The sequence below is a fragment of the Bubalus bubalis genome, chromosome 11 (genome assembly GCF_019923935.1).
Source record: "Bubalus bubalis isolate 160015118507 breed Murrah chromosome 11, NDDB_SH_1, whole genome shotgun sequence".
Classification (NCBI taxonomy): domain Eukaryota; kingdom Metazoa; phylum Chordata; class Mammalia; order Artiodactyla; family Bovidae; genus Bubalus; species Bubalus bubalis.
Window position 1 is genome coordinate 98,028,165 of NC_059167.1, and position 23,478 is coordinate 98,051,642.

At 43.9% G+C, this 23,478-nt stretch overlaps 1 protein-coding gene across 1 annotated transcript; it reads left to right on the forward strand.

Annotated features, from left to right (window-relative positions):
* The first annotated feature begins 305 nt into the window (after window positions 1-305).
* Window positions 306-11,791, forward strand: CDO1 (cysteine dioxygenase type 1). Its single transcript, XM_006047264.4, has 5 exons — window positions 306-692; window positions 3,290-3,367; window positions 4,904-5,058; window positions 10,050-10,219; window positions 11,061-11,791. Exons 1-5 carry the CDS (start codon window positions 523-525, stop codon window positions 11,088-11,090), a joined length of 603 nt encoding a protein of 200 aa, XP_006047326.1. The 5' UTR covers window positions 306-522; the 3' UTR covers window positions 11,091-11,791.
* The last annotated feature ends 11,687 nt before the right edge of the window (window positions 11,792-23,478 follow it).

Below are 23,478 nucleotides of genomic sequence, written 5' to 3' on the forward strand. Positions count from 1 at the left end.
TCAGGGAGCTGGGCGGGGGAGAAGGGTTTGGATGGGCTGCCAAAAGGCGCCCTGCTCCGGGGGGGAGAGACTGCGCGAAGCCCACCCCAAGCGCTGGGACCGGCGAGGACAGCGTTCCGCCAGGGCGAGGCTGCCGAGGGAGCCGGGGTCGTTTGCGTGGGCCTTACCCGCACACGTTCTCGCCGCTCTAAGCACCCTTTTCAGGTCGCTTCCCGCTTCTCCCCACACCCCGAGAGACGTTGGTACATTCCCGCCGACTCCGAGAGCTTTAAAAGGGCCCTGGGAGGCTGAACCTACAAGGTTTGGTCCCGATTTGTGTGCGCAGCGCGTACCCAGACCCGCCAGGGCGGGTATCTTGGCACGGGCTTCTTTACGCCGTGGCCCTCGTGCATTCGGGGGCTTTGTGTCGCGTGTAACTGTCTAGCTGGCGCCTAGGAACTCTTGCCTCCGGCTCCTCGGCTCGCTCAGTTCCTTCTCCATCGCAGCCCAGCAGCGAGACGCGTGCCGCCAGTTACTCGGGGGATGGAGCGGACCGAGGTGCTAAAGCCCCGCACCCTGGCCGATCTGATCCGCGTCCTGCACCAGCTCTTCGCCGGCGAGGAGATCAACGTGGAGGAAGTGCAGGCCGTCATGGAAGCCTACGAGAGCAACCCCGCCGAGTGGGCAGTGTACGCCAAGTTCGACCAGTACAGGTGAGCGCGCTCTCACCCGGCTCTCCGAGGCTCCGCGGCGCCGGCCTCCCGGCCCAACGGCGGACGGCACGGGAGGAGGGGGTTCCACGGCCGGAGAGCGCAGGCGGCCGGGCTCCCGCCGCGCCCACCCTCGCTGTGCTCCCAGCCGGCTCCCGCACCCCAGCGCCGCGCCTCCACGCCCGCGAGCCCTGGGGCTGCGCGCGGCGCTTTGGGCCGAAGGTGGGTCCCACTGGCCCGAGACTGCGACAGGCTCCCGGGGGGGCGACAGGGACCGCGCGGCTGCAAGTTTTCTGTTCTCTTCTCGTTGATAAACCCCTCGGCTTCCGAACAGCCAGTCCTCCCAACCCTGGCGTCCAGAGCAGCAGCCCTCCACCCGCCCCTCACCCCGCTCTGGAGCCTTCGCTCGCCTAGTCCGCGGAGGAGATGCGGGAAGCCCGTGGGGGCTGGATGCCCTCAGGCTCGGACTGGCTGGACTAACCCCGGGCGCTCCTAGGAGAAGGTCCAACAGCGGTCCGGAGAAAGGGGTGACTGTGGCAGACACAATTAAGCGACAGGAATTCTCGCACTTCTCCCTCGGTCGCTTGCAGCCAGGCGTCCGCCGGCAAGCGTTTTTGCTAATATAAAATAACGACCTGGGGGTGTCAGCTGCTATTTTTCAGTCTATGCTGATCCTTCTCTCAAAGCAATTTGTCTCCCCCGACTGCGGGTTTATTTAAACCCACTGTTTGGTTCTCAAAAGAGTGCTTCTCTTTCAGCCCCCAAGCAATATACTGTTTCTTATCCTTTAGATCTGAGAGTCTGGAATGTAAATTGAAGACCCCTCGCTCCTCAGCTGTGCTAGAGTGAGATGAACGGGGTGCGTGCTCATTGCAACCCTGGCTTGGAGATTGAGTAAAATTGAAACGTGAAGCACTACAAATCCTCTGGGGAGAGAAGTAAAATTTAATCACCCGGAAGAGTGAGGATTGCTTTTTCCGAAGGGTAGCCAGCGCTCAGTCATAGTGGTTGGTAGTGTTGAGGGTAGGGAGGGCTCTGGTACTCTTCCGATGACTTGACACGTGAGCTAACATGAGCTACCTCACAACGGTTTTGTGACATAGGTGCGGTTCTTATCCCTATTTTACAGGGGAGGAGGAGTAGGTAATGAGAGGGTTGGATTACCTGCATAAGAACTAATATCCAGGATTCAAATTAGCATTCTTGTTCCGAGCCTACACTAAACCACTACTACACTTCCTATGAACATAACGTGCCATCATAGTTTTCTTCTACCTAGATTTTTTTATTGACCAAGTGAAATCAATTAACCAGGGTAGCTTGTAAGAGCTTTTAATCTGTAGAACAAGGGCATTTCCAAGGCCTTGAATTTACCTTGATCGACAAGCTCGAAACCACTTGATACCTTTGGATTGACCTATTCCACAGGTTTCTGAAGCACCCCTCAGTAAGATAATGGGTGCAGTCCTGCAGTTGGAGGAGGGAGGGAGATGGGAGAACAGAAATCAACGCCATCATATTTTGTGCATGTATCAAGTGTCCCAGTACAGGGAAGGAGTCTGATCTCTGGCCTTGGGAAGGCCAGTGCAGAAGAAACAACACCGAGTAGGTGCCAGGCAGTAAATTCTCTTGAAGAAGCCCCAGCAAGAGAAGGACCCTAGGACTGATGGAAGGAGAATAGGATCCCTAGTACAGAAACCGTTTCCCAGGGTCGCTGGCGATGTGCATGGCCCCTCATAGATCATAAAGGGCTGGAAGTGAGGATAACTGTCCTCTAATCCACTAATCAATCTCAGAGATCCTGCTCTGCCAGCACCTGGCCTCCAGCCGAGGGGAGGATCGGGGTGTGTGGGGCGCAGTGTGCAGATGACCCTGTGAACAAACAAAATGCGATAGATTCCTTTCCTTAAAAATGAGTTTAAATAAATGTCTTAATTACCTAACTTTGTTAATTAGATGGCGTCAAGAGAACCCGCTAGACCAACAGAAACTTTAAAGGTGATTTTTTGAGGTGGGGTGGTGTGGGTGAGGTTGTTTTGGTTTGAGATTTTTGGAGGCCAATTGCTAATTTCTCTTCACTGTAAAAGGTTTAGGGTATTATTTTACTTCACAAGTATAGAGACTTTTGTCCTGGTACTTAGGTCCCTCTGTGGGGGATTTTTCATTATGATGCTTTTGAATGTGGATGTCGTTTGTGTCTTGGCTGTAGTAAAACTAAGGAGATTTCTAGAACAGTTATTTAATAAAACCTTGTTTCTCAAATTCTGGTGTAGCTACAGGGAGGAGGAAAAAAGATAATAGCATTCTTGCTTAGAGCAGTAATGTACTTTGAAAATGCTTTCTGTGAGAAACTTTTATTTTTTTTATCAGTTTGAGGCTGTTACATGAAAAATCAAGGAATTTGATTTTTTTGTTACCTTTTTCATTGCACTGATTGAAACTGAGCAGCTGTGAACAGTGATTCAAAATACAAAAATGTCTAAAATGAACCATAGCAAAATATTTGTTTTCATTTGTGCTCAATCTCTAACTAGACAACCACATTTAAAGTTGCTGAGAGGTTAAAAACAAAATTCAGACTTCTGAAATGTTCTTTTTAGGTATACCCGAAATCTTGTGGATCAAGGAAATGGAAAGTTTAATCTCATGATTCTATGCTGGGGTGAAGGACATGGCAGGTAAGACAACTGCTCGTTTGGATATTTATTACAGTGTTTGGTCCAGCATATAAAAAGCACTGTGTGGAGTGACCACGTGTCTGTGAGCACTAATGCATCCCAAATTGCTCACAGTGCTCCCTGACCCCAGCAAGACTCCTCATGGGAATTAGCATGAGCGGTTTAGCATACACCATGTATGAGAGACCTGCGCCTCAAATGAGTGGTAAATCAAAGGAGGTGGTGGGAAGTAACAGCTTAATTTAACCTCTGTGTTCTCTGGAGTTAAACTTTCTATGGAATTATGCTAAAACTTGACCTTTGTGGTGCTTTGAAGTGTGTAAACAATTGTCGGGCCAAAGACCAAAGCATCCAGATGTGAAACTAGAAAAGCAATGTGGAAAATTTCTTTCTACTTCAAGCTGATTGTTTCTTTTCTTTTTATGTAGATAAGGTAACTTAGACTAATACCAATTCTTGGTTCTATAATTTTTCCTCAGCTTATGCATTTGCAAGTCTTACTACCAATCAAGTATGATTACCTCTTTAAGCAGGTCCTCCTCAGTCTTTTGAAAATGGTAAAACAAACAAACAATAATCCAGACCCATTTTTGGTACAAGAAAGGAAACATGAATTTATAAGATTTTGGAAAGTTAGGTTTATAGAGTGCATTTACTTATCTATCTAGAGTGAAGTTGTTTTCATCCTCTCAAAATTTTTTGAAAGCAGATTATATGTTAGGAGTAGGACGATGCTCTGTGACTTAGGAAGCAAGTTCTTATGGTACATTTATGGGTTAACAGAATTCAACATATGAAATAAATGCTATAGTGTATACAAATTCATACCTTTTAATCAACCCTATAGCTAATACTACTTAATAAACTTAAATACTCTTTACAGAAATAAACTCTTTCCCCAAATCCAATTTGCTTTTTTATTCTCCCATCAATATTGGGAAGCAATCACAGGTAGGATACTCTAAGTCTATAAAATGGTAACATTTTATATACTTTACAGTGTAATTTTCAGTGGGTGGCACACACGATCATACTCTTGTCCTCCAGAGGAAAGAGAGAAAAGCCTGAGGGGGAGGACACTGTCACATGACCTTCGGCCTTCTCCATGTGATGCCGCTACTACAGTTATTATCGTTATTATCCTTTCTAAAATTACTCTAATGTAGTTTTTAAATAAAGTTCTAACCCAGCTTAATTGAGTTATTAAAAGCTGTGTCTTGGAAAAGATAAATGGTTACTGGTTTTGTGTTTCTGTTATCAAAGTAGTTTTACAACAGGGTTTTAAAAAGTGAACTGTTCTTCAGTAGGGTTATGGATCAAAACTATACCTCTTATATGCATCAACATGGAAAATGTAGTGTTGTATTACTTTGCCCTGAACAATGTTGAATTATAAACTGATGACACTTAAAAATCCAGCTGAAGTGGATACTGGCCTGGAGATGCCTACTGACAGTCACAGCTGTAGGCTCTGGACAGACTGTTATAGGTCTGAGTTCATCTACTGAGTTCCGTTGTTGTTTTGTGTAAATATAGCAGTATCCATGATCACACCGACTCCCACTGCTTTCTGAAGATGCTGCAGGGAAATCTAAAGGAGACATTGTTTGCCTGGCCTGACAAGAAATCCAATGAGATGATCAAGAAGTCTGAAAGAATCTTGAGGGAAAACCAGTGTGCCTACATCAACGGTAACATCCAATACATTTTTCTAACAAGTGGGGTAAACCTTGCACACCCATCTGAAATATTGCTCTCCTACATTTGTGCAGTAGAGCATGGGTCCTGGAGGCATGAGCTCATCTGCTCAGGAAGTAACCTAACAGTGGGTTTTGCTTTCTCTTCTTAAAGCTTTGCATGTGGATGCTTGCCAAGAGTTGGACACGACTGAGTAACTAAACCATCCCCATGTGTGGATGGGACTCACTTATTAAAAACAGATGCATGCAGGCTAGCATCCATTGAAGAGTCATTTACCTACCAAGTCTTAGGACAGTTAGAATCAAATAGGAATTTACATAAGGAGAGTCTTTTAATAAAGGTGAGAAGCCAAGTTGGAAGTATTCGTCTTTGGTTAGAAAATGGAAAGAAATGTTCTGGAAGTGATTAAGAATGCTAGCTAGTCCCCGTTTTCCTAAAGTGCATACAGCTTACTTCCAAAGAGTATTCTCAGGAGAAACTTTATGAAGCACATTATTTAGCAATGATTTCTAGATATCTGACAATTCATTCTTTCTCCTGAATGTAATATGGGAGAGCTGAATGCTCTTCAGTAGAGGCAATGATTAACATCTGTGTTCCTAAAGGGCTTAGTAACTGCAAAAAGCTCCTCAAAGCTTCTGTGAGATAACTTTTTTATTCCCATTTACAGATGAAATTGCCAACACATAGGAAGATTAAGGTCACTCAGGATTTTAACCCAAAGAATTTGATGCCAAAGCCCACACTCTTAGTTGGGATGCTATCCCACTTATCTAAAATAAAGTATTACAGAGGTTTTTCTGGAAAAGCAGGTTCTTTCTTCTTAGATCTTAAAGTTAAGTATTGGCCTTGGTACGTAGCTTAATTTTGTCCATTAGTTTAAGAATGCAAGTCACTTACAAAGGTCAGATTGTGTATGAACTTTTCCCCCATTCACATAACACGAGGGGGTTAGTTCCTCAAGTGGCAGGAAACTCTTATTTGAGGTGGACTTCCCGAGTGGCATTAAAGAAACTGCCTGCCAATGCAGGAGACGTAAGAGATGTGGGTTCAATCCCTGGGTCAAGAACATCCCCTGGAGGAGTGCGTGGCAACCCACTCCAGTATTCTTTTCTGGAGAATCACATGGACAGAGGAGCCTGACGGGCTACAGTCCATAGGGTCGCACAGAGTCAGACATGACTGAAGCGATTTAGCACACACACAAATAGCACGCACACGAGATTCCCAAGAACAAGATCACCAGTACTCTTCACAATAAAGCCAAAGCCTTTCAGAGTAATTACTTTCCGCTAGAATCACAGTCATTATGAAGCTACATTAGATCTTGGAGAACACTTAAGAATTTTTTCAAGGGTCTTCAATGCAAGAGACTGTGGGAACTGGTGTGCAAGTGGTCCTGTCTAAAGGGACAACATGACTACAGCTCCAGTGAGACCATCCTGGCTTTTTTCCATAGAAGTGGGACATTCTGATTTTTTTTTTTTTCTTTTGCTGCATCTCATGGCATGCTGGACGTCCCTGACCAGGGATTGAACCCATGTCCTGTGTACTGGAAGCTCACCATCTTCACCAGTGGACCATCAGAGAGGTCCTGGGAAATTCTGATTTTTATGGGAAATTTTGCTAACCAGCAAAATACTGGATAAGATAAGCTAAATATTTCTGTAGACGTATTACTCAAAAGCCACAAACTTTTAACCTTTGATTTTTACATGCAGGAGGAATGCTAGATATGGATAGTGATCAGAGAAAAGATGTTTCAAGTACAGGAAAGAGCATGAGAGAAGGCACAACCATTGCAAAGAATGAAAACTATGCAGGGATGGTCTAGCTGGAAGGGAAGAAGAATAGACTTGGATAGGAGGAGGAGTAGAGGAAAGCAAGATCAGGGCCTTAGCCTCCAAGACAAGCTTCGAGTAAGAGCTTTCTTTGGTCAGCAGAATTTTACTGGGGATGTCTTGATCAAGCAGTATGCCTCACAGGGTGAAGAAGAGGGAAAATGGGGCAAGGAAATCAAGTTACCTGTCTTAATAGGCAGAAGGTGGACATCGCCTCAAACAAGCTGGCATCCATAAGTATCACCAAGAACAGTCCGGTATTAGTGTGACAGAGGGTATATCATTGGCAAAAAAGGAAAGGAGGGAAAGACTAATAATAATAATATTGCTGGAATCACATCAGGGATCAGACATGAGCATCTGGGGCTTCTAAAGAATGGGTGAGCTGTTTTTGTGGGATCTTTGCTTGCACTGGGTGGTCTGTGCACTTGCAATTGGAAGGGAAAGGCAGTCAATTCTTCAGAATGTTTAACTTTTGTTCAAAATTAAGCCAGTGTTTTATAAAAGCTTAGGCTATAAAATGGAAGGGTTTGCATATCTGAGAACTAAGCCCCATTTTTTTAAATGAGGAAGACAGAAGATCCTGGAAGTTCTGAGTTGTTCAAAGGTAGTCAGTCTAACTGGGAGTAGAACCAAAGTCTTCTGTTTCTGGGCTAAGTTGTTCTTTGTCATGCAAGCTCCTGGAGCTAGATGATAAAAGCGTAAGGCCAAATTAAGTGCCTTAAGGAGAAGATGGTAAAGCGTCTGTCTACAATGTGAGAGACCTGGGTTCAGTCCCTGGGTTGGGAAGATTCCCTGGAGAAGGAAATGGCAACCCACTCCAGTACTCTTGCCTTGAAAATCCCATGGACGGAGGAGCTTGGTGCAGGCTACTATCCGTGGGGCTGCAAAGAGTCGGGCATGACTGAGCAACTTCACTTTCAAGGAGAAGAGGGCAGCGGAGGATGAGATGGTCGGATAGCATCACTGACTCAATGGACATAAACTTGAGCAAACGCCAGGAGATAGTGGGGGACAGAGAAGCCTGGTGTTCTGTAGTTCGTGGGGTCACAAAGACTCGGACATGACTTAGCAACTGAACAACTAACTCACTAACACACTGAACTCCTTCCTTGATTCACCTTCCAACTGTCTCTCTACTGTATGAATTTCTTTATCCACATAGTTATACAAATACTTTGTTTTGTTTATTCCGTCTTCTTGAAGACACCTCCCCCAGGCCTTTCGACTTCCTTCAGTGTGAACTGGTTGGCCAGGGCTCCCCCTGGGTCCCCTCACACCACCCAGGCTTTCCCTTTCCTCTCTCCGGGCGCCTATCCCCTCGTTTCCTGAGCTCATGTCTGCTTTCTCTTGGGTTCATATGCTTGTTTTGGTAGCACATGTCTTCTGACGGCCCTGTGAGAAAGGGTACATGGAAGATAAATTTTTGAGACCTCTTATATCTAAAAATCTCTGTTCAACCCTTATGAAATCATGACCTGGCAGCCGCTTTTTCTCAGAACTATAAAGGTAATCCCTTGTCTTCTAGTTTCCACTCTTCTCGTTGAAAGCCTGGTTCCTTTCTGATTCTTGAATATTTCTATGAATCCTATTTTTTCTTTCTAGGAACTCTTGAGGCCTTCTCTCTGGGTGTCTTTTGATGCACTTTGTTTCATGACACTCTGTGCTGGGAGCTCAGGAGGTCTATATGATCTAGGAATTCGTGTTCTTCAAAATAATATTCTCAAGTTGTTTCTTTGATTTTGCTGTTGTTGTGTTTCTGTTTCTGAAACTACTGTGGATCAGATATTAAACCTTCTGAACTAGTCCTCTGGCGTTTTGGGTTTTTTTTAATCTTCCCTATGTTCTATCTTTGGCCCTTTGTTCCTTGAGTCTTACAGGTTTTTCTTCTAGCACTTCTATTCATACTTTTATTTCTTCTCTTTACATCTGTGAAAGCTCTTTTTTACCCTCTAGCCCTTTTTATGGTATCCTCCTCTTATCTCTCTCTCTCTCTCTCTGGCCACACCAGGTGGCTTACAGGATTTTCGTTCCCTGACCAGGGGTTGAACTCAGCTCATCACAGTGAAAGCGCTGAGTCATAACCCCTGGACCACCAGGGAACTCCCTTTCTCTTATTTCTATGAGGATATTGATGTTTTTGGTTTTGTTTTTTAAGCCTTCTCATGAGTCGTGTCTGTTTTATGTTGCCTTTTTTTCAGGTTGCTCTTGCCTCTGTTATACTAGAGGCTCTGCTCACATGTCTGGTGGCCTTGACTGTGTGCTAGCGTTTAAAAACCAGGGACACAAAAGTTAATTGGAAGCTTTCACACATGGATGGTGTTTGTCAGCTGGACTTCATTCTGGATCATCTAGTAAAGCTTTTCCTTGAGGAACAACCAAGGGCCATATCTTCAAGACTTTTTTCTTGAGCTGATCAGATTCTCAGAGAAACTACTTCCCAATTCTTGTCTGGAGAAGAAATTCCCACTTGGCAGCATTTTGGCAATTTTGTGATGAAGAAAGTGGGGATCTTACCACTCAGTGTGTAAATGTTCACTTTAGTCACCAGTTTTTCACTGAGTATCCACCAGTCCTGAGTTCATCTGCTGTACTCTTTCTAGAGAATAAGTAGATCTCAGACTTCTACCAGGGTTAGAGGGGAGGTGAGGGAAACAGGATGAAAAGCATTTGACGCTAAACTTAAGATAGACTTCAACTACTTCTTATGTTTGAAGCCCATCTTTACCTTCACTTCAGGAAGTGTCTGTGCTGCCAGTTTTAGGATATAAATCAGGTTATTTCTTGGCCATGTCCAGGCGTAACTGAGGATTTAGCTTTCTCTCCTCTGCAAAGCCATCCATCTACTTCTGTACTTTCAGTTTTTTTAAGAGTTTTTTTTTTTACTTTAATAAAGAAGTTTTTTCTTTTCTTTTTATCTTTATACGTTGATGCCTTTTTAATTCTTCCACTTCAAGAAAGAGTGTCTAAAGGAAAAAGCAGAGTGTCATTTACTCTTTAACTGGAACTTCAGTTATAACTAATTTTTAAGAATTCCATATGTATTGGTTGATTTAAGATCTTGGGTGATTGGCAAAATTTTTACCTTAGTCTATCATCTAAGCCCCTTCCTCTCTCCATCCCTCTTGGATATTGTTTAGATTCCATTGGCTTACATCGAGTAGAGAATATTAGCCATACAGAGCCTGCCGTGAGCCTTCACTTGTATAGTCCGCCTTTTGACACATGCCATGCCTTTGATCAAAGAACAGGACATAAAAACAAAGTCACCATGACATTCCATAGCAAATTTGGAATCAAGACTCCATTTGTAAGTATAATTTCTCTCTCCTATGTTTAAATGCCTTGTAGGTTGACAGCATTACATGGATACATTGCTTTTTTTTGTTCTAGATATTATTTGAATATCTTTAAGTATTCTTAAGTTGAAGTATGAGATGAGTCTTCACTTGGGGAAAAGGCCCGCTATATATTCTCTTATTTTCTTTAATTTCAGAGACTATACTTCCATTTATTAAAAAGAAAAAGCTTAAATTAGATGCAAAGAATTGATTATTGAAAGATTTCAAAATTTAGTAATAACTAAAGAAAAATCTTATCTTCATTAGGGAAATAAGAGTGAGAACTATATTGATAAATCTGCCGCTGCCATGACTTAATGTTCGTGGTCTGATCTGCTGAGACAGCATAAATAACTTGCATAGTTAACCTTTGCACAGTTGAGACCCTGTTCTGGTAACATGAATAAGGAAACTTGCCTGTTCTGGTTCCCAAGTTGCTTTGTCTCTGAGTATGATGGCAACCCACAGTGACATGTTATGGCAGTCTCCCACCTCTGAAGCCAATGGGCCATGTAGGTGAGTGGTCTTCAGTTAGTCGTGGGAATGCCCAGAAATGCACAGTGCATGAAAAAACTGAATATCCTTATCCATCTTATGAAAGTACAGCCTTTGCAAGAAGCCAGGGCAGAATTTTCTCAGCTGATTGCCCTGCTTTATTTCCTGCATTCCGATCCCCAGGAGATACATAACTCTTATCACAGGAACAAAACAGCAGAGGCCCCACTGCCATATACTAAATTTTCAAACCCTGCTAGAGAAGCAGAAATGTCTCCTGTAAAGGTCTTACCCTGCTTTCTTTCTTTCTTGCAGACAACTTCAGGATCCCTGGAGAACAACTAAGGGGCACCAGGCCCTCTGAGGTTTTACTTTAAGGTCCAACGAATTCCGCCTTGGACAGGAAGGTCTGCTACCACTTGCCTGTCCAGTAATACATTTTACAAGGCCAATATTAGATCTACCATAAGGCAGATGCTAATTTTAAGGCATTAAGTAAGCAAATAGTGCCCCGAGCTACTAGAGAAGAAAAATCCCACTAAAGATAAAAAGGCTTATGATTTTCAAGGTCAAATCAAGCTCCACTCATTTTACCTGCTAAACCCATCAGAACCATGCTAGGAATGTCAGTGATGGTTTTTATAGTTTTTGGAAACACTTTGGTCTCTGGATTGTAATTAGCAATAAATAAAAGCAAGATATCAAACCTCCCGCCTTGTTACTTGGAAGGCTAAATGTAGATGTCTTCAATATACTTTATATGTTCTTAATATTTGAGGAGAACTTTTTGAATCTGTGCATTTTATTTTTCCAATCTTATTTTACAAATTCCTGTTCTATAAATAATAGAGTAGTAGATAGAGAAACTTAAGGCACTTTGCCATTTGGTAATTAAATGAAGGGCAGAAGATTTCAAAAAGTACATGTACCCAAACCCACAACAAACTAAAACTATGAACTCAATGTCTAATCTATCTGGTGGTCAGAGACTTTGTACTGCTGCCAGAATTGCCAAATAATTTTAATAAAGTTGGGTTTGAACATAATTCAAAGTTGTCTTTCTCTTTAGCTTGATCAGATTTTCATATGATTCATGGCTTCTTAGATTTAGGTAGACTACCAAAAGCACTGTGGAAGATGCTTTTATGATATAAGAATATAAGAAGACCAAAAACTGCATTCAAGAGGAACTTACCTTTGGGGGTTTTTATACATGTTCACCAACTGCCCAGAGATAGCAACCCAAGGGTCTCTGGCCCTAGGGCAGCTCATAGACATGATCAGTTTTGCCTGAAAATTGTCTATGGGTCTGTATGTGTTTATATATGAATTGGATTTCAACAGTTAAAAACTGGGGGTTTCATGGAATGGACTTTGAAGTATCTGGCAAGACTGAACCTGCACTGCATTTTCACTGATAGTTAGCTGGCTGGGATCTGCCCCTTGGATGGGGCCACCTCCCCGATCTGTGGCAGTCCCCATTTGGCCTGTTCCTTTGTGTTTCCTGCAAAGCCCACTCATGCCTTTGAGTTTGCTGCACCCACTTTAGGCAATTTTCTTAGGAATAGCCGTCATAATCTTGGGTTTTGTTATCTTGTAACTGAATTAGAAAGTAAACTCCTTTGAAGTTACTTCTGGTTAGGCCATTGATTGTGGAGTCTCATAGAATTATTTACATCTTTATACCTTTGCTTCCTCTCACTTTTGAGAAGGATATCAATGTTTACTGAGTTTCTAGTTGGTGCTAGTGCCTGGAAAATCCCATGGACGGAGGAGCCTGGTAGGCTGCAGTCCATGGGGTCGCTAGAGTCGGACACGACTGAGCGACTTCACTTTCACTTTTCACTTTCATGCATTGGAGAAGGAAATGGCAACCCACTCCAGTGTTCTTGCCTGGAGAATCCCAGGGACGGGGGAGTCTGGTGGGCTGCCGTCTATGGGGTCTCACAGAGTCGGACACGACTGAAGTGACTTAGCAGCAGCAGCAGCAGTGGTAAAAAATTCACCTGCCAATGCAAGGGTTACTGGTTCGATCCCTGGGTTGGGAAGATTCCCTGGAGGAGGAAATAACAACCCACTGCAGTATTCTTGCCTGAAAATACCGTGGGCAGAGGAGCCTGGTGGGCTGCAGTCCATGGGGCCACAGAGTCAGATGAGACTGAACATTTAAAACATACTTGGCATTATTATAAGTTGTTAAGATATATGTACTAACAAACAATTCCAGAAAACTTCCTTATGAATTAGATACTGTATTGATTTCATTCTGCTGCTATACCACAAACTTATTTTCCTGCAGCTCTGTTGGTCAGAAGTCAGAAGCTTCATGGCATCATGTGCAAGGCCCATGTCAGAGGCTTATCTTTTGGTGTGGGTTCATTGATCATGTACTTGGACGAACTGGTTGATGAATGAAGGGCTTTTACCTGTGTTTCCTGTGAAGGGATATCATTACATTTAGTAATGGTGCTTAGTCTTTTTTTTTTTTTTTGACTCCTACCACTTTGAAATCTCAAACGCTAAAGAAGTCTCCAGAAAGGCCAGCACACAGCAGATTTGCTTACAATTTCAGAAAAGATTCCTAGACCCTGTGAAGGCCCTTAGAAGCCCCAGTTAAGAGCTTTGCCATGTATGAGGCTTTCCCAAGGCTAGTGGCAAATGGTGGCTATTTCACTTCATTTTCTGAGCAAGCTGGGTTACTAATTAACCTGTTAAAATTAGGGGAGATTTCTAGGAATCACCAGAGGTTGATGCTACCGTGTCTGAGGCACATCCATGTAGTTCACAAGGTCAGTTCTCTCTAAAGACATGAAAGGCTCTGGAGTCTTTCACAACTTCAGTTATCTAGTTTGTAGGTGTTTTCTTTAAAGTGTATGTGGGATAGTGAAATAAGTTAGACACAGAAGGACAAACAGTGCATGATTCTGCTTATACGAGCCGCCTAGAAAAGGCCAATTTATGTAGACAGAAAAGGTAGCCTAGAGGTAACCAGAGGCTGGGGGTGGGGGGTGGCAGGGAATGCGAGCTACTGTTTAGTGGGTCCAGAGTTTCTGGTGGGGGTAATGAAAATGACTTGGGTGTAGATAGTGGTGCATACATAACATTGTGAATATATTTGGTATCACTGAACTGAACATTTATGTATAGTTAAAATAGTGAAAAAGTGTATGTGGAAGAAAAGTTTGTGTGTGTTGGAATAGGTAAGACTTCCTGTCACAGAGAATGCAAATGATATGAAAGGCATGTGGTGGAAAGTATCTTTTTCACCCCATCCTCAGGCTCTCAGTTTTCCTCTCTCGATGTAACCTAGCCCATATTGTCACGCTCCTGTGCTTCCTCATTTACTTTTCCTCATTATTTAGACACAGGGCAGCATTCTCAAGTCCATATGGTGCATTTACAAGGAGACTTTTCCACATCCGGATACAAGCAGTTCCCTCTGTACTGACGGTCGCCCGTACGGTATTACACTGTGTGAATGTACCATAGTTTACTCCACCGGCCCTCTGCTGATGGACTTTGAGGTGATTTGTAACCTTTTACCATCACAAACAGTTCTGCAATGAGTAACCATGTATGTGATGTCATTTCACAAATATCAGTGGACATGTCTTTATTACAAAACAACCACGACAACTCAGCCCCAAGAAATGTAACAGTGGAAGGGCATGGCAAGCCACCCTAATGGAGAGGACCCTCAAGTGTAGAACCTGCCGTCATCACTGTTCAATTCAGCCACTTCCACATATTCATTGGTCAGGTGTATTCACATTAAGCCTCCAACCGTCAGAAGCTTGACACTCAGGGAGATTGCTTATCACGAGCAGGGAAACCTGTGTTTTGTGAGAAAACCGATGATCAATTGAGGCTTCTGCCCATGCAGATAGGAGAGCTGACACATTCCTGATGTTTGGCTTTTGTTTGCTTTTGTCACTCACTCACCTTGATGAATGCATGAAGATGTGATGGCTTTAGGTGCTTTTGAAAACATCCTTCAGTTTGCTTAAGGAGGGCCGTTTTGTTGCTTCTTGAGTAATTCACGAAGAGATGTAAAGGATCTCAGAGCCTGAGATCTGAATGTGATTTTGAGCACTGATTTAAGCCTCAGCAGCCTGAGGGGACATCCTTATACAAGCTCAGGGAGATGGCCATCTGCTTGACATATTTATGTCTGTATATCATATGATACAGTGGGATGTATATTTACCTAAAAATGCAACCAGAAAAATTCCTCGCACATGAGGGGTGAAATATAGAACTAGAAAGTAACTTACTGCCACTGAAAAGCTTGGTTAGCCTTCCATTCCAAGGGCCCTCCTGGGCATGTCATAAGAAGAAAAGGTGTCATTACGACAATGGATCACTGCATACACCTGTCCACAAATGAAAGTATGATTTTAACGAGTTTATGCGGGATTCATCTAACCGATAAATATAAAATAATGCTAGCATGTAATCATGAAGCTGAAAAGATTGCCAAACAAATCTTTTGATAAATGAAGAAACTGAGGCGGGTGAAGTTAGGGTTAACCACTGCCCAGAGCAGCTTTGTGAACCTTCACACAGCCCCATGGGAGATGATACGGAGAAATTTCACAAGCTGATTGATAGATTAAAATGAACAATAATGGGAATATTTACACTGTGTCAATCTGTCATTACTACAAGTCAGAGTAGGTAGTTCTCTATCTTAAGAGAGTCTGTTAAATATTTGAGAGCATACCACTATATCTAAACCTATTCAGTCAATTCAAAATAAAGACAAGGTTTGCCCAGACTATTTAAATATACATTTTAATCCTTTCATTGTTACTGGACTCTTGTATACATAGAAAAATGTCACTTCAGAGAAATCCTTTAAATTGAGACAGAGGTATTGTTTCTCCCCTCCCCATGTCAAAGATGGGGACATATAAGCAGACTTAGATAAAATAGTTTACCCAAGGACACACAGCTAGGTAATGGAAAAAACAAAATAGACGTTGGCTCTTCCCAGAACACGTTGAACCTTTGGCAGAAGAGCAAAACTGTTAAGCAGGAACAGAAAGTTAATATGCAATGGTGATTCTGTGGCTTTCCTGTCAACTGGTTCTTGACTTCATAGCTAAAAAAAAAAAATACTCAGAAGGTACTCAGGCTGAAAGGGACAGTGAAAAGTGAAAAAGTGAAAGTGTTAGTCACTCAGTTGTGTCCGACTCTTTGAGACCCCACGGACTGTAGCCCACCAGGCTCCTCTGTCCATGAAATTCTCCAAGCAAGAATACCGGAGTGGGTAGCCATTCCCTTCTCCAGGGGATCTTCATGACCCAGGGAAAGGGACAATCTTTCCCTCTAAGTGGATCCGAATTAATTATCCTGTCATAACGAAGTTTGGGAGTGAGCTGTGCTTCACTCCTCCTTATTTGACAGAGTGTGGTTATCATCAATGGGACTGTCCATAGTCAAGCCCTGTGTCACCAGACCAGTATTCCAGGCTGTTTTCATTAGGACTTACTCAGTTGCAAGTGACAACATGTGACCCAGCTGACTTGAGCAAAATGAGGTCATATAATTGTCAAATCCAGCAGGTTCTTAGGCAAAGGTGGGCCAAAGGGTTGAAACAACTTTTTAGTACTCTTACCTTGCTCTAGCATTTCCTGACTCTGAAGTCTAACCCTTGTATAAGATGATTCCCAGTAACACCAGGCTCACAATTTCAATTCAGTTTTGGCAAAATAAGGTATTTCTTTACAATCTTTCTATCGAAGTTTAGGAAGTTAGCCATGTGGGCTCTGATTGCATCATATACCCGTCTCCAACCCATTCACTATGGGCAGCTGGTATGAACTTGGCCCTGGCTCAAGTCATCTGGTTGCCTCTGGAGTTGGATGGAGCCAGTTCCATCAAATCAAATGGGTTAGTATGGGGCATAAGGTCACCCAGGGAAGTCAGAAGGAGAGACTAGAGGCTAGGCAGACAAAATCTACAGACTTTTACTACTTATGAGGTCAACAGATATTTGTTGAATGAAGGAAGGAAGGAAGGAATGAAGGATCATAGCAACTAAACCACCATCACCTTTTTATCCCTAGTAACACTAATTTAGGGCTTCCCAGGTGGTGCTGGTAGTAAAGAACCTGCCTGCCAATGTAGGAGATGTAAGAGACGTGGGTTCGATCCCTGGGTTGGGAAGATCCCCTGGGGGAGGAGATGGCTACCCACTCCAGTATTCTTGCTTGGAAAATCCCGTGGACAGAGGAGCCTGGCGGGCTGCAGTCCATGGCGTCACAGAGAGTCGACAGGACTGAGCAACTGACGCTGCTACACTACCACTAATTTAAACAGTTCGGTGCTAGCTGTTTTCCTTTCACTTACTAAGGAAATTTATAAAACACCCCTTCACTCCAAAGACAGGAATTTACAGATAGACTCCTGAGTGTGGCCCAAAGAAAGCTCCAATAAATAAATATTCTCCATCAGTTCTAACCCATGAATAACATTTTCACACCAGAATTGCAGCCTTATGTGATAGGAGGCAAGTGGACTTTTTTCGCTGTCCCAGGTTCTCGCTAAATCTTAAAGTTGAAAATGAACGATGTCAAAAATGTCATGCACTAAAGTGAACAGAAAAAGTCACTAGCAGGCAGGATCAGGCATTTCTCGTCAGGGCTTACGAGGAGTTGTGTCTCCCACCAGTAGCACCACCCCGTCACCCCTTCCCCAGCCTGATGAGGAGTTGCAGTCTTGGCATTGCCTTTGAGAGTTCCTCAAATCCCTCTCTTTATGTTCATTCCTAAATCTCTCTTCTCTCTTTAGGTGCTAAGTCGTGTCAGACTCTTGTGACCCCATGGACTGTAGCCCGTCAGGCTCCTCTGGCCATGGTATTCTCCAGGGAACAATACTGGAGTGGGTTGAAGTTTCCTCCTCCAGGGGATCTTCCCAACCCAGGGATCGAACCCAGGTCTCCTGTATTGCAGGCAGACTCTTTACCAACTGAGCTACGCAGGAAGCCCATTCCTACATCTACATGAGTGCTTAAGTCTGTTAGAACAGCGTTCCTGCTGCTGCTGCACCCACATCTCATGTCTCTCTTCCCCATCCCTCCTCTAGCTCCCTCCCTTCCCCTCCCTGGATGTTTCATTCAGATCTTAGGCTCCCCTGCACTCTGGTCAAATATCACTTTCCTGCCTCACTGACTGTTCTCTTGTCTCCTGCCTGAAATGTGTCTGTCTCAGTTCCCTTCTGAAGGGAACAGCAGCTCCTCTCTCAGGCCCAGCTCAAAAACCATTTCTTTCAGAAGTACCATGGGCATGTGGGCAGTGCTAAGTCTCTTCGGCCATGTCAGACTCTTTGTGACCCCACGGACTGTAGCCCACCAGGCTCCTCTGTCCCTGGGATTCTCCAGGCAAGAACCCTGGAGTGGGCTGCCACGCCCCTGCTCCAGGGGATCTTCCCGATCCAGGGACTGAACCTGAGTCTCCTGCGGCTCCCTGGACTCCAGCACTGCAGGCGGATTCTTTACCACTGAGCCACCAGGGAAGCCCCAGAAGCACTGCAGTGAGAGAGAATCTCTCTGTCTTTGGGCTTCCACAGAGTGTCATTTTCATTTTCTTGTAGCTGTGAAATAGAATTCACATTTTATAGCAAGACAAGGAACATTTAAATGGGAAAAATGCTCACTACCCTTTGCTCTCCTCTCTCCCCACTACTGTGCATTGCATATCTGAATTGTGCATCAGCCAAACCTCCCCTACCGGCAGAAACGTCTGCTCAAAGAGCCACATTCTCCTAGCATCAGCAAGACAGATGAAAAGATAACATTTCTTTTTGATTTTGTAAGGGGCCTCAAAGAGGCTTAGCTCTGGATTGTATAAACTCAATAACACATCATTTAAGTATAGCCCTCTGTCTCTGAAAAACTTATCTGACTGTGTCTTGACTTCCAATGGATGGAACAGTTCTCTGAGCTTTCTGAGATATTTCCAGGTTATAATCTTCGTATATGGCTCAAATAAAATTTGCCATTTCTTCTTAGGTTGACTGGTAATTTTTCCCTTAACATAGCATTACTGCACTGTGCTCTAGGTTATAGGAATTCATTTGTGTCTTTTTCCTACCAGATAGCAAACGCTCAAGGTGCTGTGCAGTCACTTAGACAGAGTTCCCTTCACTGGGCCCAGTAATTCTTGTTGCATTGAGCTGGAGCAAGACAACGTTTTCTTTTTTACAGACTATAATTTGTGTCTTGTTTTGCTATTGTACAGAAGTGAGAAAGAATATGGGCCATTGAGTATCTTTTTTTTTTTTTTTTCTGATTGTGCCTGCCTTTGAATTCTCTTGCTTCAGGGGATAAAGAAGTGACTTCAGACAACTTCTCCTGGGTTTGTTTGTTTGTTTTTTTTCCCAAAAGCCTAAATTGATGAAGAGATTATGCTGAGTATTCAGGAGTTGGGTATGATGGGGATTGTGGGTGGTAGGTGAATGGAAAAGGACATGGTTTCTTTTAGAAAGACTTGTTCCTTATCCCCTGGAAGTTTTTAAAAGAGTGGATTTATGGAGCACTTAGGAAGGCTGGAGTCTGAGGACGAGCACAAAGCAGGCTCTCTCCACAGACTATACAGACTTAAGCAACAAGCTTATCAGTGACGACAAAGATAAACTGAAACCCAGAAGTATCTACTTTCTCAGCAGCACATATGCTTCCTGCATTCTTGTGTAATTCTGAGAAGGGGAAGGGACTGCTTCTAGTCAAAACCTAGGAGTGAGCTTCTCACCAGCCTGGCACAATATTGGCCAAGAGTTGGAATTAGTTTGATTCACAGAAAAATAAAGTAATAGAGCTTCCAGTGTTGGATAAGAGCCTGGCTGCTGTGACCTGAATGCTGAGTCAAAAGGATTTTCTTTCAAGATGGGTTCAGATTCATTGACTTGCAGTCCACTGGACCCTGGGGCAAGAATCTGCTATAAACACCTGGGTTTCTAACTCAGAAAGGGCCCAAATCATGAGCAAAAAGAGCAGAAATTGTATAAGAATAGTGATAGATTTATCTAGAGAGATTTTGTTGTTTAGTTGCTGTCATGTCCAACTCTTTGTAACCCCATGGACTGCCAGGCTCCCTCTGTCCGTAGGATTTTCCAGGCAAGAATACTGGAGTGGGTTGCCATGCCCTCTTCCAGGGGATCTTCCCGAGCCAGGGATCAAATGCAGATTCTTTACCTCTGCACCACCTGAGAAGCCCCAAGAATACTAGAGTGGGTTGCCATGCCCTCTTCCAAGGGATCTTCCCTAGCCAGGGATCGAATGCAGATTCTTTACCTCTGCACCACCTGAGAAGCCCCAAGAATACTGCAGTGGATTGCCATTTCCTTCTCCAGAGGATCTTCCTGACCCAGGGATTGAACACATCTCCTGCATTGGCAGGTGTATTCTTTTATTGCTGAGCTACCAGGGAAGCCCATTTAGAGATATACACATTCCATAAGGGCTTCCCGGGAGGCACTAGTGGTAAAGAACCTTCCTGCCAATGCAAGAGATGCAGGTTTGATCCCTGGGTTGGGAAGATCCCCTGTAGAAGGGCATGGCAACCCATTCCAGTATTCTTGCCTGGAGAATCCCATGGACAGAGGAGCCTTGCAGGCTACAGTCCATAGGGTTACACAGAGTCGGACACGACTGAGCAACTTAGGACACACACACATCCCATGAACAAAATGTGGTTTGTCTCAAAAGATGAGAGCAACCCCAGGGCATGGGGTCATCCAAGAAAGTGAGAGCAGTCAAGAAAGAAACAAACTCCTCAGGAAGAGTGTGAGCCATCTCAGGAGGTGAGACTCTGAAATATTGGGTGGCTGGTTTTAATGGGCTGGGTGTTTCACAGGCTAATGAGTGGGATGATTATTCCAACTATTTCAGGGAAGGAACAGGGTTTTCCAGGAATTAGGTATGGCAGAAAGTGAAGAGGAACTAAAAAGCCTCTTGATGAAAGTGAAAGTGGAGAGTGAAAAAGTTGGCTTAAAGCTCAACATTCAGAAAATGAAGATCATGACATCCAGTCCCATCACTTCATGGGAAATAGATGGGGAAACAGTGGAATCAGTGTCAGACTTTATTTTTGGGGGCTCCAAAATTACTGCAGATGGTGACTGCAGCCATGAAATTAAAAGATGCTTACTCTTTGGAAGGAAAGTTATGACCAACCTAGATAGCATATTCAAAAGCAGAGACATTACTTTGCCAACAAAGCTCCGTCTAGTCAAGGCTATGGTTTATCCTGTGGTCATGTATGGATGTGAGAGTTGGACTGTGAAGAAGGCTGAGAGCCAAAGGATTGATGCTTTTGAACTGTGGTGTTGGAGAAGACTCTTGAGAGTCCCTTGGACTGCAAGTAGATCCAACCAGTCCATTCTGAAGAAGATCAGCCCTGGGATTTCTTTGGAAGGAATGATGCTAAAGCTGAAACTCCAGTACTTTGGCCACCTCATGCGAAGAGTTGACTCATTGGAAAAGACTCTGATGCTGGGAGGGATTGGGGGCAAGAGGAGAAGGGGACAACAGAGGATGAGATGGCTGGATGGCATCACTGACTCGATGGATGTGAGTCTGAGTGAACTCTGGGAGTTGGTGATGGACAGGGAGGCCTGGTGTGCTGCGAGTCATGGGGTTGCAAAGAGTCAAACACGACTGAGAGACTGAACTGAACTGAACTGAACTGAGGCTGCTGCCCACTTTTTGGCCTTTTATTGCTTCCCAGGTGGCGCTAGTGGTAAAGAACCTGCCTGCCAAGGCAGAAGACATAAGAGATGCAGGTTCAATCCTTGGGTCGGGAAGATCCCCTGAAGGAGGGCATGGCACCCTACTCCCAATGGACAGAGGAGCCTGGCAGGCTACAGTCCATGGAGTTGCATAGAGTCGGACACAACTGAAGCAACTTAGCAGCAGCAACAGCAGTGGTAAAAGAATCTGCCAGTTAATGCAGGAGACGCAGGAGACCCATGTTTGATCTCTGGGTCAGGAAGATCCCCTGGAGAAGGAAATGGCAACTCACTCCAGTATTCTTGCCTGGAAGATTCCATGGATAGAGGAGCCTGGCGGGCTACAGTCCAAGGGGTCGCAAAGAGTCGGACATGACAGCATACAATCCTTGGTAACGGTCAGCCTCAAAACTGTCATGGAGCTGCTGGATGTGTCCTTCATCATATGCTAATGTATTACAATGGGCATATAATGAGGCTAAAGGTCTGCTGGGAATCAAATCTTCTGCCATCTTGGGTCTGTTTCTGCTAAGTCGCTTCAGTTGTGTCCGACTCTGTGTGGCCCCGTAGATGGCAGCCCAACAGCTCCCCCATCACTGGGATTCTTAAATCATTATAACTTAGGGTCAAACACATCTTTATTAATCAAAATAGGAACCCTTACAATCAGCACATTTTTGCCAAAGAGAAATAAGTTAGCTTATTCCTGAAGCATAAAAATGTGTGCTTCAGGATTGGATGAACTTTTGGAAAGCATTTTCCTCCTGCTGATGGTTTTCCCTCCAAAAAGTTCTTGAGATGCTTGAAAAAATGGTAGTTGGTTGGTGAGAGAGCAAGTGAGTATGACAGATGAGGCAAAACTTCGTAGCCCAATTGGTTCAACTTTTGAAGCGCTGGTCAGGCATTATTGGGGAGAAGGATTGGGCCCTTTCTGTTGCCCAGTGCCAGCTGCACGCATTGTAGTTTTTGGTGCATCTCATCGATTTGCTGAGCATGCTTCTCAGATGTAACGGTTTCACTGGGATTCAGAAAACTGTAGTGGATCAGACCATCAGAAAACCACCAGACAGTGACCCAGACCATTTTTTGGTGCAGCTTTGGCTTTGGGAAGTGCTTTGGAGCTTCTTCTTGGTCCAATCACTGAGCTAATTGTCACCGGTTGTCCCATTAAATCCATTTTTCATCGCACATCACAATCTGATGGAGAAATGGTTGTTGTTGTTAGAGTAAGAGAAACATGGCACTTTAAAACAATTTTTAAATTTTTCAATCAGCTCATGAGGCACCCACATATCAAGCTTTTTCACCTCTCCAATTTGCTTCAAATGCTGAACAACCCTGAGACGCTTGGCGTTGGGTTTTTGGCCATTTTTCATGTAGTTGTAAGAGGATCCGCTTCGATGATGCTCTCAGTTGCCCATTGTCACCTTCCGCTGGCCAGCCATTGTGCTCCTCGTCTTCAAGGCTCTCGTCTCCTTTGCCAAACTTCTTAAACCACCACTGCACTGTACGGCCGTTAGCACTTCCTAGGCCAAATGCGTTATTGATGTTGTCAATTGTCATCGCTGCTTTACAACCCATTTTGAACTTGAACAAGAAAACACTCGAATTTGCTTTTTGTCTAACATTATTTATTATAAAATCAGCAGCAAGTAACGTCATTAGCAAGAAAACTAAAGTGAGAAATGTGCATTAAAATGATGTATAATATAACCACATTTATTTAAGAATGTATTCCAATATCACATGCAAATTTCAACAATGCAAACCCGTGATTACTGTTGCAGCAACCTAATAACCAGTTTACGCCGTATCCACAAGGATTCTGTTATTCTGAAAGGGTCGTGCCCTGCCCGCTTCCACCTTGTTTCACAGGTGCGCCTCTGCAGACTATGGAGCTGAGAAATGCACTTAGTTTTACCTCCTTAAATACTTTTGCCGCCTGAAAATATGCCCTTCCTTGTTATGGCAGTTTATATAGTGGTCATTCTTGGTCCCTGAT